Here is a 15,072-nt window from a genome sequence, read left to right on the forward strand (position 1 = left end):
AGCCACTGTCAATAGTTGGCATCTCAGTTTTAGACATCCTTACCAGCATCAAAATCCTGTTGGTTCCAATCTCACACCAGTTTTGTCAGAAGCAGCAACCCAGAGGGTTGCTGACCATTCTCAGACTACAGTTCACTCGCCTAGTAGGTAAGCCTGTCTGTCAAGATGATCTAGCCGAGCTTCTCTAGTCTGCTTCATTCAGCTTCCCTTCTCATCAGCAGGGGCCTCCTGCTCCTTCCTGAACTAGGTGTGCATGGTGCTATCAGAGTGAGAATTAGGTTTAATGAAGGCAAAAGAGTCTGTGTGGCTCAGCTCCATGTCAAAATTTAGGGCAATTGCAACAAGAAAAAACATATTCAGAGGAACCTGACAAATCCCACAGGTACTCTGTATGTGGTCTGGGCCTATGGGTTTTGGAGAGTGGGGGCTCATCTTGACAGGGCACTTTGTAATAGGCACTCACTCTCAAATGAAATCAGGTAAATGTAGTAATTTTTCACAAAATTTATCTACAATAAAGTAATGTGCCCCATCCAAACACTTTCAAATGTAAGAACTTTAAAGACCTACACATTAGCAGGCAACACTTAACGAATCCAGAAATGACAGATAAAAAGCTGTGTCAGAGGCTGAATTTAGTCTGTGATTCTCTGCAGAGTAATAATGCTACAGTTACAGCACAGAGAACACTCCCACTAATCTGTAGCTGCTGTAACTAGCCCGCTCAGCATAGTCTCTGCACAGACTTTCTCAGATACACAGCAGATGAGGAGCTATGAAAAGACCTTAGCAGAGTGTCAGGATTTCCAGGAATAACAAGACTCAACTCAAGTGGACAGCACTATCACAAGTGTTTACCTTCATTAATACTTCTCAGAACCTCAGTTCCTCTGTTCTTTCTGCCTCCTTTGCATGACCCTCATCCTTACAACCTTCTTGTAAGGACAGATAGTGACTTAGGCATACTCTTCCAAGTTGAAAGGCATTCAAACAACAGTTTTAAAACATACTGTATAAACTACCCATAAGGGAAGTTGTGAAATGAAATAAATTAATGCTGCTTTTTATGTGACCTTTAATCCTACCCCCCCCCCCCCAAACTCAGTGGTTCTATTGCTCTTAGCAGGAAAAAAGCCTCCCTTCCTCTGATCTGTAAGATTTTGTCAATGGAGTCAAAAGGAAATTAACTTATCACTATGTAGTGATTATAACCATTTTAAGGGAGTTCAGAATTACTCAATAAAAATAATAACAACAAGTGTTAACATTTCGTCTTTGGGAATACTATCCAGGGAGAACTTAAGAGCTATGAAGTCAATTCCTACGGACTATCTACCAAAACAAACAAAAACAAAAACAAAAATCCCATATGCACATTGGATCCACATTTCTGAGACTAATAAAAATCATGTCAAAACTCCTTTTTATAAATAACTATTAATTATAGTTTAATATATATTTAATAGGTTATTAAAAATAACCGTATGAAAAAATTATATTCCAAACTACCACTACCACAGTCCAACGGTAGAGACCCTTCCTCTGGCCCTTACCTCTTATCACCTCTCTTATTAGCCCTTTCCTCAGATCCTTATATAGGTCTTTAACCTTGGCCACTTAGAAGTTGAGACATTTTCAAAAAGTCAAACCACCATGTGTAGATGTAAAGTTTTAGATCTATATTCCTCAACTTTCTTTAGTTTATTAAAAACCTGCACCTCCTATTAGTAAGAGGGGAAAATCTTCCTATTTTGAAGTTATTTGAAATTTTAAAATGAAACATACAGTGCCAAAACCAAATCAGATGCTTTTTCAAATAATTATTAAATTAAATTATTAGTAAATGTAATTGAATATGCTTCATTAAGAAATCATTTAATATTTCATAACAGTGACTCAAACATCTGGTTCTAAGCTTGGGCTTTTAAAAACATGATTTAACATTTGCCATTGTTGAAAAAGAGAACTCATGAAAAAGTAAGTGCATTTTTGGCTGGGCTTACTAAATACTAAATCAGTTTTCATTTTCATCTATCAATTATACAAACTTTTGATGAGATTTACCTAGTATATTTTCATCTCCCTGGCTCTCAGTTATTGTATGCTAATAATAGGTGTTGCAATTTTATATTTATTTTAACAAATAAGTGCAACAACTACTGAAACTCTAGAAGACACCTGAATAGTTTAGAGAATTCTATTTACAGGGTCTAAAAGTATATAGATGTGAGTTTTTAGGTGACAAATTTATATGGTTTGCAGTTTAAAAAAAATAAAAAAACTATGAATACATTTCCAAACTTCTTTCAAAATGGTCTCTCCACGGCACAACTTTCTTTCAAAAACGTCACTTTATCCCAGGATAGTTGAAAGGGATTTCTTTTTTTCAAAAATATGTTAGGTAATATATCCCTTGCAAATCCTTGCTTACCATCACTGAAAAGATCAGAAACTCTGGAACATTTGTCTCGCAAAAAACAAACCAGCAACTCATCCCTATGTTAGATAACTCTTAAGTACTTTGCTGCAGGAGAGCCACTGAATCCCTGTGTTGCACAAAAGGTTATTATTGTTCCCATCATATTACAAAGTATTGTGAAGATTTTATCACGTTTCATCTAACCACTCTCCCTCTTGCTCTATTGGAGCACATCTTTTTACTATTCCTTGATATGTAAAACATATTCTTACTCCTAAGCCTTCAGACTTGCTTTTACTATTTGCATGGTTTAGCATTCTGCACTGGCTTCTGGTTTCTGTTCACTGTATTCCCTGACCACCCTACATAAAAGAGAACACCCTTCCCTCCACATTATCTATCCCTTTCCCCTGCTTCAATCATCTTCCCAGCACTTATCCTCACCTGACATATTTTATTTTCTCATTGTCTCTCTTCGCTCAAATGTGATCTTCATGAGAATAGAGAAGTATTATTTGTTCACTGCTGTCTTTCATAGCACCTAGAACAGTGACTGGCACATAGCATGTGATCAATAAAAATTCATTGAAGGAATGAATTTAATAATTTAAGGTAACATAATCCATAAATCCTGACATGTTTAAGCTGCACTGTATTAAAAATGCATTCAAAATTAACAAAGGAAAAGTGAAGATGCCACTGTTAACTTCTATCCATTTGCATAAATCCCATTATTTTGAGGGGATTCTGACATAATCTGTGAGACATGATAATATATATAAGGATAAAGGTAGGGCACTAATGTCAAGTCATAAATGAAACAGGAGTACAGCAGAACTTCTAATATTTGTAGACTAAAAAATATAAAGAGATGCTAATATCTAACTCTCACATCAAGAGAAATGTGTCTTGTAGATTTTGAAAAGGCTGTTCTACACTACTCGTATTTTCCCATCTAGAAGTTTGAGGGACCATTTCTCTCCTTGTTTGAACATCTCTTCTGATGTACACTACTTCCTAATTACTAATATACTAATCACAGTTAACCAGCTGAAATGGCCATTAAAGTCTAATATTCTCCCTGGTTATTTTCCTTTAAAGAAAAAAAATAAAATAAAAAATTTAAAGAAGTAAAAAAAAAAAAGTTTGTGTCTCTCTATTCATAGAATTCAGGCTTTCAACGATAAGCATAGCCCACCTCAACGGAAAAATGTGCTCTTGAAAAGATGAATAAGTATTTCTATAAAGTTAACAGCCATGCAACCCTCAGATCCAAATTATTACTGTCACAAAGATTAAAATTAAAAATAGAATCAATAATTAAATATCACATATTATGACCAAAAATTATAATTTTAACAAATTTGGTAATTTTGGTGTATTCTTTATAACACACCAAACTCTTATTACAAGTGAAAAAGAGAAAGTGATGAATCTATGTCTTCTGACTAGCAGGTCAGGTTCTTTCTACTGTTATCAAGAAGAAAACATGAGTGGGGAATTAGTAATGGCACAGTATAGAAAATAGTAAGGTAGCATTCAATGAAATAAAAACTGAGACAAAAGATAGGAGACTACTGTTCAGTAGTGCGATTCCACAGAAATACCAAATACTTCGATTGTCACTGGGACAACACTGTTTCCATCTTGTTAACAAGTTCGGTCCCCAGTGTCTTTCATTATGGAAATTCATATACCTTGATTTTTTTTTAAGTTTATTTATTTATTTTGAGAGAGAGAGAGAGAGAGAGAGTGAGAGAGCACGTGAGAGTGGGGGAAGGGGCAGAGAGAGGGAGTGAGAACATCCTAAACAGGCTCTGTGCTGTCAGCGTGAGCCTGATGTGGGACTCAATCTTACAAACTGTGAGATCATGACCTGAGCCGAAATTAAGAGTCAGATGCTTAACCGACTGAGCCACCCAGGCGCCCCTACCTTGATGTTTTCACATGAAAACATTTTTTCCCCCCACATAAGTGTCCAAGCAAACCAAAAGCACCAGAACAGAATGAAGTAGAGGTAGGGAACAGTGGCTAAATGACTCAATAGTATAATATGGCTGACTGGATCTAGTATGTCCTTTGAGGACATTAACAGAACGCTTCCAGAGCAGAGGAGGCACTTCTCCCTCTACAAATATCAATCAGTCTGGCTACCATACTCAAGGAAAACACAACAGCTCTCCTCCACAGGAAGATAGCAAGGATGGTCAGGAGCAATCAGAGATATACCATATAATAAATGGCTGAAGGAAAACAGACATTTGTTTAGTCTGGGCATTTTTGTAAAGTAGAAGGGTGTGGGAGATAAGGGAGAGGGAGTGGTCCAACAGAAAAGGAATTAAATTTGCTTAACCAGTTTCTGAGGATGGAACTGGGACCACTAAATAGAAGTTTTAGAAAGGTATATTCTGGTTCACTACAGAAAGAACAGTTTAGCAATGACCCCTATTTATAAACTGTTTAACTCAGGAGACACAGCTTCCTTTCTCAAAGTAATGCTGGACTACCATTTGGAGGAGAGAAGAAAGGATACACAGGGAAATTAAGCAACACACTAAGGGCTGGGCAGGTTAACAAGTTCGGCCTAGACCTAGAAGATCTCTAAGATCTTTATGCAAACCTTAAACTGCATGTTTATAGAAGGAAAAAGACATAAAGAATAATTTCTCACCTTCCTTTCTAAAAATAGTTCTCTCCAAATCTAGGACCTAGGACTCACCTGAGTTCCGGAGAAAAGTCTTTTTAAGTCCTTACAGGAAGACTGTGAAGCAAAAAATATGAAATGGGAGGCTGGGGTTATGGCCTACTTGAATGAACGTTCAAGTCTTTTTTTTTTTCTTTCAATAAGCTCACTGCAAAGATGTATACTGCTCTAGGTTCCAGTTCAGCAGTCACCTGCGGAGCTCTAGGTGCCTTTATTCCCCATGGATTCAATCCAAAGGAACAAGGTCTCCAAAGAATTAGGTAACGTGCATAGTGTAATCCCTGACCCTTAAGGTGAACTTTCTGAATATATAATTATTTCAAAGTTATATACTCCAACTTACATGCCTAGACATAGCTGGTTTTACAATGCTTTAAATGATCTCAAAATTCAGGTAATAGCTTAGGTAAGGTTATTAATTTTGACAAGGGTTTAGTTTCTTCCAATGGCACATTTAGAAAATAATTACTAAGTTATTATTTTTGTATCTTAATTTTCCTGAACTAAGGTATATCAGGTTAGTCTTTCCCAAACATTTCCACTTTATCCCACATAGTTAATGATTTCCCCAATCAATTCTTTTTCCTCCATATCTTAAGAAAAAGTCTTTTAATTAGGTCTGTTCTTGTGTATATATATATATATATATATATATATATATATATATATATATACACATATATATATATATATGTTCCTATACGTAAGGTGACTATACAGACGCAGCATATTCCTTACTGCAAAATGAAATAAACTTTGAACTAGATATGTATCTATTTTCATAACTACTAAAAGGAGAGAGATATGGCTATAAATGACAGTTACGAAAGTAGATGCAGAAGTTTTTATACACATACCTGAACTGTCTGGACTTGTGGAGACTGAATAACTGATGGCTGGGCCGCCTGAATAACGCCATGGACTTGAACTGTCTGCCCATTGGGCAGCTGTACTAAAGTTACGGTGGGAGCAGACGATGTTGCATGAGCTGCTGGCATAGATACCTATGGTGTTGAACATGGAAAAAAATTACCATCACAGATAACCTCCTTCGAGGTAGTCATGCTCAATATGCACCAATTTTTTAGCAGGAAAAAGATGACCTTTTTGTTAGATAAGTATTTCACTGGTGTGAAAGAAACTAATGATTAAATTTAATATTCTTTAAAAAAAAAAAAAAAAAAGGACCATAAATGCCCCCTCCCTTTCAAATCCTTCCAAATGACAAAAAACCAAAAAACTATTTTAATGCAGTATCAAAATTTGTAACACAGACTTCCTCTGAATACCAAATACACTTTAATTGTATGGTGCTTTACATTTTACAATTTCCTACCTGCTTTCATGTCCAGTTTCTCCTTTTGCTCTTCGAAGAAATCAAGACTGGGTAATAAGGATTATCTCCATTTTAGAGACAAAAACATCAAGTGCTCAAGAGATTAAGTAACTTACCCAAGGTCAAGAGATATGCTAGCTTTGAAGAAATATAGAAGTCTTCAGAATATTGTGTGTTAAATAAGCCATATTCTAAAATATACCTGCTCTCAAACTTAGGCAAAACTTCTCTAAGTCTAGAACAAATATACATCTTAAAATATACAGCATAGTTTTCTCTCTTAAACTAACTACAAGCATGCCTTTCATTAGTGAGAAAGTATGAATACGTATTATAAACTCAAAGTTCCCACTCCCCCAAATCAAACTGGTATGATACTTGGTATTCTAAGGATTTATTTTCCTCTTGAAGGAATAAAAGCAGAATTGAGGGAATATAAGAGATACTAATTTTCTCCTGAGGCACAAAGGCAATTTTAATGAGTCAATATCCAGGTTCAAAGGGTTCTTATGTCATATGTGTCTATTAGATGGTATTTACTGTTCCTATGTTTGAATACATTCAGGGATTCATTATTTTTTGTTCATTCAGTAAACAGTTATTGGGGACCCAGGTGCCAAGGGTGGTGTCAGAACTGAAACTACAAACATGAAGAAAATAACTGGGGCTACATGTGTGAAGGCATCAGGAAAAGAACATAAATAAGTATAATCCAGTGAAATAATAAGGCTTGCCAAAAGAAAAATGAACACACTGAGGAGAGCTACCCACTGGCACCTAAGAGGAGGGGAGGCAAGAATGTGAATTTGAAACAAAGAATATACATTAGGTATATTATGACTCCCTGGGACAGGCACAGACTTTCAGGGAGAGAGGGATGGAAAGCAGTCAGCACTACTAGACTGACCACCTAAGTGTGTTACTTTATGAATGTAGGAACCGGGAAGAGAGAACACTATAACAAAGGAAGGCTGGGGCTAGATGAGCTAGTCATGAAAAGCCACCTATGTGTCACCTTAAAGAACGTGCGTTTTTTCCTGAGACTGGGAAAGACACTGAAGAACTTTTGAACTCTGGAGTATCATGGTGAGGTTTGCATTTTAGATAGATCACTTCAGTGGCAGTATGAAAGATGTTCATTTCAGAGAAAGAAAAAAGTGGAGGTGAGGGGATTGAGAAAGATTATACAGTAGTTAAGGTGAGATGATAAAGCCAGAAGTAAAGCACTAGTGGTAGGGAGGGGGAATGAGAGAAGTGATTTAATGAAAATTCAGGAGGCAGACTAGAAAGGGCTTTATGAATGATTGGTTGAAGGAGGTGAGAGAGGAAATCAAGGATGACCCTCATAATTCATGTTTGGGTAAAAATTGGTAAACTATGCCACCAACTGAAACAGAGAACACAAGAAGTAAGTTTTGGGGTGGTTGGGGGCGGGGCAAAGGGGAATGGTGGAATTGATCTGATATCCAAGAAAGTAGAGATTAAAACCATAAGCATCCATGTTTGGACAGTTAGGAAGTCCCTCCTTATTATCATTTTCTCTCTGACTGCCATAAATCTTATCTAGTTTTACGTGGTTCTCAAAATGTGGTCCATGGACTGCCTCCATTAGCATTACACAGGATGCCTCTTTACAAAGTCAGAATCTCAGTGGACCCAAGGACACTTTCCCCTGCACTTAAGTTTGAGAGTCACAGCTTAAGTTACTCAGAATATCTCCTCTTAGTTCCATACAAAAGCTCTTCTGATATTTGAAGTAATTATTACATCTTCTCTATTTTATAGAATAAACGTAGCAAGCTAACTCAATGAATAATCCCTATTCTACCCTGATCATTCTATATACTGGCTCCTCTCATCATAAGTTTACAAACAGTACAGATAGACAAAGTAAGATAAAAATCACTTCTGTTCCTACCATCCACAGCGAATCGCTGTTAATATTTTTTGCTGTAGATATATAGCTGTTTTTATAACATACTATCATGGAATCTATTTTATTTTTTGAATCCATTACAAATATCTTTCCATACAAGTAATAATTTTCTTTAGTGGTTCTAATGGCTGCACAATAAAATCACATACTTTGTTTAATAAATTCATTATTAGATATTTAGGTTTTCAAATTTGCCTATTACAAAAAGATTCAATGATCATCCTTTTACTTCTTTAGTTAAATCCATAAAAATTTACATTCTCATAGTCAAAACCAAGATTATTTTCCTTTCCACTTTAAAAAATCTCTGTTAAATTCTCAAAGTAAAATGAGGCCTCTCATTATTGTTTTAGATTGATTTTCTTCCTTTACTAGTTGGGCTGAAATTTCTTCTGTTCCTTGACCACTATAATCATGGATTTGACAATTTTTATTATATTCTGATATTAAATATGACAATAAAAAATACTGGGTATCAGACTTATGAAAGGAAACTATGACAAAAATGTGAAACGTATGTGTTAAGGACATGGATGAGCAAATGAAAAAAACTCTGTAATTAAGAATAAAAAAACCAAGGGGCGCCTGGGTGGCGCAGTCGGTTAAGCGTCCGACTTCAGCCAGGTCACGATCTCACGGTCCGTGAGTTCGAGCCCCGCGTCAGGCTCTGGGCTGATGGCTCAGAGCCTGGAGCCTGTTTCCGATTCTGTGTCTCCCTCTCTCTCTGTCCCTCCCCCGTTCATGCTCTGTCTCTCTCTGTCCCAAAAATAAATAAATGTTGAAAAAAAAAAAAAAAAAAAAGAATAAAAAAACCAAAACTATACAAACGGGAAGAGAAAGAAAACTAGCTTTCCTAAAGCTCAAACATCATGTCATTCTGTTCTAGGTCAATCCTAGAGGACTGCCTGATGAGGATGACAAATCAAACATACGCATGTAATTTTGCTCCTTCCTAATCTCCAATTAAACTTCATAAAATTGACTCTGTTTTTACAGGCATAATCACATGAGCAAAGAATGAGAAAGGCAACAGGAAGAGTTTTGGAGGCTGGAAAGATGGATGAATGGTACTAAAAAAGGCCAACTCATGAGGTAGATGCAGGGAAAGCCAGATTTGCACCACAAAATCCTTCAGAGGTTCAGGATCTAAGTAAGTCACCCTGGAAGGTGGAGTAAAGGGAGAGCTGAAAATAAGGAAGGCTGGTTGAAGGCTCTTTGAGAAGCAATTGGATCCCCTCTCCATAACTCCCTGTGGAAGAATAATTAATCTACTCCATGCTGACAGAAAAATGGAGATTTAATTTCTGGATAGGGGAAATTACACCAGACACAGCTGAAGGTGGGGTAACTAACTTTCAGTCTTCTTCTCTCACTTAGCTCCCAGGCCTTTACCCTGTAAGCAAGAGATTAGTAAAGCTTTCCCCGAGGAACTTAACCAACCACAAGGGGCTTGAATAAAGACTTGAAAGATACTGACATTGGGAAGGCCATAATCACCCTACACTGAAAGCTCACAACTTATAGGCATCAGGCCCCAAACATATCCAGAGCTTTGGGTACAGTTTTGCGGTCCCCTACTTGAAACCTGAGCAGACAAGCACAAATTATAAACATCTGAGGAAAGCTTCTTCTAACATTAAAGATGGAGAGACCAAAACAAATTGAAGGGCAAAAATCTATACAGAGAAAAATCTATATGGGGAGAAGAAAACTTAAAACCTAATTAATATTCTCAGAAATGAATGAAAATATTGCCTTTGTGAAACATAAACAGGATGCTATTAAAACACAAAAGGACAACAACAACAAAACACAAAAGGACTATTCAGAGAACAAAAGGAACTGTTGGAAACATGACAGCAGAAATAAAAAATTCAACAAATGGATTGGAACACGAAGCTGAAGAAATCTCCCAGAAAACAAAGCAAAAAGACAAAGAGAAAGAGGAAGGAAAAGAGAGTTAGAGAAACGATCCTATAGTGTAGCATCTAGATCACAAGGATCCTAGAGAAAAAAATCTTCAACCAAATAATTTACATTGCTCAGAATCGAAGACATGAGTTTCCACTATAAAAGGGGCCATTGAATGAATATATATATATATATATATATATATATATATATATATATGGCACAATGGATGAAAACTATTTAAGCCAAGGTCCTAATAATGAAATGGTGAAGCACTGTGAAGAGATACCAGAGAGAGAAAAAAAGTGGTTTAGTCCTTTCAAACAGCAACACTGCTTGGTGATTGTGGATCAATGCCTTCAAACTTTGAAAGAAAAAGGATTTCTTTACCAAGACTTCTTTACCCAAACTTGCTTAAGAAACCACTGGAAAACGTGCTTTACTATGTCAAGAACACAAACTCGATTAAGAGAAAGACAGTAAGGGGAAAGGAATTTCCAGGAATGCATCATATAGCAGACTCAGGGACAACCAGATCAGACACAATAGTGCCACCCAAGAGACAGATAAGTGGAAGGTTTTCATCACCAAGATCCCTGCTGGCACTGTACCTTCTTTTTACCAGGCCAAATGGTTGGATAAACCCAGACTCTCACCTCTGCATGTTTGCCTTGACCACGTTTTGATGAAGCCCTGAATTTTCCCCCTATGTTTCTGCACCTGCCTCATCCAAGTATTTACTTCACCCCCAGATATATTCTGCTTTGCCTTAACTCCTGAGGGGTGGAGGTGGGCCCTAGTAATCAGGAGAAAACAGACAGCAGCCCACTCCTTGTGACTCTCTCCTGCTGGAGCTCCAGTATTTGGCCCCCACTTTGGCTTAGTCTAGTAGCCCCCCCTTAGTCTGTGGTTAGCCCCCTATTCTCCAAGACCCATTCAAACTCAGGGACTCCCCTAGGAGGGCTTTTCAGTTCTTTAGGACGCTGAAGTTCAACATCCCAGAGCCTCTGCTAGGATTATATTCTTCTGGGAGCCTTTATCAGAAAGAGACAGTATCACACTCTTTTATCTAGCAGGTTTATGTCTTATATCAACTACCTTTCTCACTTATATGCAAATAATGGTTAATATTATTTAAAATATTTGAGGAAAAATACACCAGAACAAAAAATAAGGATGAGAGAATATGACTTTAGAGATAGAATGTTTAAGACAAAGACAAAGTTAAAGAATCGTGAATTATATTTAAAGGATACAGGAAACAAACACCATTATCATCCTTGAAATTTACTTGTGTGTCAGTTTGTTTATCCTATTTTTTAGTTTAAGCACATGGAAAACTTAGCCTGTCAGATTATCTAAATTCCCATGCCTCAGAATAAATCTGTGTGATATGAAAAAAAAAAAACAAAAAACAAAAACGAAATAGTTAACATTACCAGGTTTTCTTCCTTGGTTTAAGAGAGACAATCTACCCATTATTAAAATGTCATTATTCTGAATCAGGTCACTACAAATAGATAACTAGTGTTTAAAAATACGGTTTTCTGTTATGTTACTAAATTAATTGTATCATTTCTAAAATTAGGCTAATAATACTAAGTAAACAGGAATTTTGATACCCTAAGAATGTCTCCGCTCGTTCTATGCTTATCTCTATAATAAGAACTAAATCTTCCTGTCTGAAACATACTCCTCTTAGAAGAGACATAACTTGGAATCTTCTCCATGTATTTTATATACCTGGGCTAATGTGGCAATCTGTGGCTGGGCTTGAACTGTCATTTGTTGGTTTTCAGCTTCTGTTACAGCCGCATCTCCACTCTGCTGGTTCTCTGCTCCAGATTCCATGGTCATTTAGTTACCTACAATAACATGGAAGAGTGTTACAAGCACTACAGTGCTTTGTGCTTTTGTGACTTTAAAGGCAAATTTCAGGTTATGAATAGGTATATGTACTGGTTATATTAGCAAATGCACTCAAATCTAGTTCAAAAAAAATAGTAACCTAGCTGAAATACTGTCAAACTCATCCAAATCTGCTGAGCTGTGTAAGTTCTAGTTCCTTCAAAAAGGAAAAAAAACAACCACCTGTCTTTTCACTTGTCACTTCTTCCTAACGGGACAGTATTCCATCTAGAAAGAAGGGATTCCTCCCTTCCATGAATCTCCTCTATGAACAAGGGGAGGAGCGTACCAGTAAAACTATAATTTTTTCAAACTGTACTAATTAGGTACGGAAAGAAGGTAGAGAGTAGAAGTGAGCTGATGACAGGGTCTATGAGATGTATCGGCTTCATGGTAACTCCTATGAGGGTATTCCCTCCTATTATAGGGAAGAAGCAGAAAATTATATGCTACTTCCACAGGAAATGTTGGGACAAAATCAGCCCAAGTTGTGGGGTATCGAGATAGAAAGGTGGGATAAACATCCACAGAGCCAAATTAGACGCCGCAGACACTGCAAATATTAGTGTTCTGACTCCTCACCCTATGTATAGTGTGCCACACTACACATGCACACATACAGGCAACAAAACTGAGTAAGTTAATGAAGGCTGCTCTTTTTTACTTTGGGACCCTACTTTGCTGGTATATTTGCTGGGTAATCTGGCACTGACTGGGAGCATAGGTAAGCAGAGAACAATCCCTAGCAGCAGCTACATGCTGAGGAAAGATTTCTGACAACAGAAATAAATTTCTGGTAATAATTGTGTCTAAAGGATTCACAATCAAAGAGATTACTTCTTACTTGTGTACCACTGTTATCATTTAGTGCCTGGCATATTACCTGTCAAAAATGAATTTACTAAAAATAATGACTACCTACTATGATTCCATAAATAACACAAAAGCCCCAATGCTTTTCCAGAATTTATTATATTTATTTTATAACTCTGAAATTGATAGATCATCAAAATTGCGACTGATCCTTATGTGATTATTACATGCCATCGTAATGTATAATATACGAATACATTTTGCCATCATTCAGAGTTCTAGAAAAAGTTTTACAAGTGACAGTTAAAAAAAAGGAAGTAAAAATATCTCTGTGGAAATGAGTATAAATAATATAGAAATATAGAATCCACAAAGGAGATTACAAATGAAAAGATCAACAGACTTAACTGCATAGTTATTTACAACATTCATATGACAAAAGACACTAAGACAAGTGCGTAGGGAGAAAACATCTGCATATATAATTGACACAGTAACATCTAGAATACAGAGAAACTACTAGTCAACAAGAAACTCCTTCCTTATTGACTAGTTCACAAAAATACATGCTCGAGAATATTCACTGTAGTATTTTTTGTAACAGTGAAAAACTGGAAACAAGTATCCATTATCAGAAGGACCATTAAAGAAATTACAACAATGAAAAAGGAGTCTGTACTATAATGACAGATAAAGCTTTCCAAGGCTGAGTGGAAGCGCAAGTCACAGAACACACCGTAAAGGAGAATTCCACTTATATAAAAAAACAAGTCACACTGTGTAAAACACGCTGTATGTAGGCATCGAACAAGTATGGGAAGTTACATACTAAACTGTAAGCGGTGGCTCTGGACAGAGGAAGATGTGGTGGAACTGGATAGGATGACGACTTTCACCTTGTACTTTTTACATAGTTTAGCATTTTGTTTTCTTCCCATCAGCATCACTTCAGAATTACTTGTACAATTTAAAAGATTTTAATTCCAGAAGTCATGAACAACATTTTGAAAACTATGAACCAAAAAACCGTATTTCAATCATGATTTTGAGATACCTGTTGAAAAAAAATTTTTAATCTCAGATATTTTTATATGAAATTACCATTTTTATTAAATCCTGCCTCAATTGCTTACCCCATATTTCTAAACAGCAGAAATACTATTCTTAAAAATTATCAAGTAACTTTATGATCACTTGTGATAACTGAGTTATATACTTACAGTCTGTGCTCTTTTAAACTAAAAAATTTAAGAAAGACATTAACAACAAGGCAACATCAACAACAAAATGGTTTCTGTACCCTAAATGTTGTCCATACTTTTGGTCAGCAAGAAAACAGCATGTGAAAACCACCTAATCGCAATAGCATGCAAGTGAATCCATTTGAGGACAAGATTGAACTCAGTCAAGCTAAGTATGGGCAGAAATCCATAAATTTTTCTCCGTCTTCTCCCCCATGTCATCATTTTAATGCGAATAAAGATAAATATAACTTTATCATCATACCTCCTTTGTAGACAGAGTATACACCAACCATTTTTAAAAAACTTTATTCCAGGCCACATTTTTTTTTTTAAACCTGTGCTGTCATCTATATAGTTTCAATCCCCCATTTGATTAAAAGCAATCTAAGGTACGGATCATGTATCTTTTTTTTCCCCCCACTATACAACATCAGGACTACTTAATTTTTTTCTGACATTTGAGGTATAGAACATCTTTATAACTTTTTGTTGCAGAAAAGAAAATATATTATAATAAACAAAACCACTAGTTAACATCAATGATTATAGCTACAAGGACACATTCAAAATAAGAATGGGACTTTCATCCTTCTTCCCTTCCCAACTAGGTCATATTCTTAAAAAACAAAAACAAAAACAAAAGTGTAATATTTTCAACAGGTAGGATTCTCTCATCTAAACTGCCACTGTTTTATTTTCATTTCTTTCATCCAGGAAGACTACCAGTCTTTTTCAGATATGGGGACAGCCTTCTTAATGTTTATAACTCTTAGCTTAAGGAGGTATCAACATCTCAAGCAA

The 15,072-nt window shown here is 36.2% G+C and overlaps 1 protein-coding gene across 4 annotated transcripts in view; it reads right to left on the reverse strand.

Moving 5' to 3' along the window:
- Positions 1 to 15,072, reverse strand: part of CREB1 (cAMP responsive element binding protein 1) — a 55,985-nt gene that overhangs the window by 25,584 nt on the left and 15,329 nt on the right. For 2 of the 4 annotated variants that reach the window (XM_049615051.1, XM_049615048.1), the window contains exons 2-4: positions 12,050 to 12,171; positions 5,981 to 6,127; positions 5,139 to 5,180 (exon numbers count right to left, since the gene is read on the reverse strand). In XM_049615051.1, coding sequence (XP_049471008.1) covers positions 5,139 to 5,180; positions 5,981 to 6,127; positions 12,050 to 12,163 — 303 coding nt within the window. In that variant the 5' untranslated portion in view covers positions 12,164 to 12,171. Of the gene's footprint in view, positions 1 to 5,138; positions 5,181 to 5,980; positions 6,128 to 12,049; positions 12,172 to 13,856; positions 14,082 to 15,072 lie in introns of all 4 variants that reach the window. The other 2 variants (XM_049615050.1, XM_049615052.1) reach the window with 2 other exon arrangements.

Source organism: Panthera uncia, assembly GCF_023721935.1.
Source record: "Panthera uncia isolate 11264 chromosome C1 unlocalized genomic scaffold, Puncia_PCG_1.0 HiC_scaffold_3, whole genome shotgun sequence".
NCBI classification, from domain to species: domain Eukaryota; kingdom Metazoa; phylum Chordata; class Mammalia; order Carnivora; family Felidae; genus Panthera; species Panthera uncia.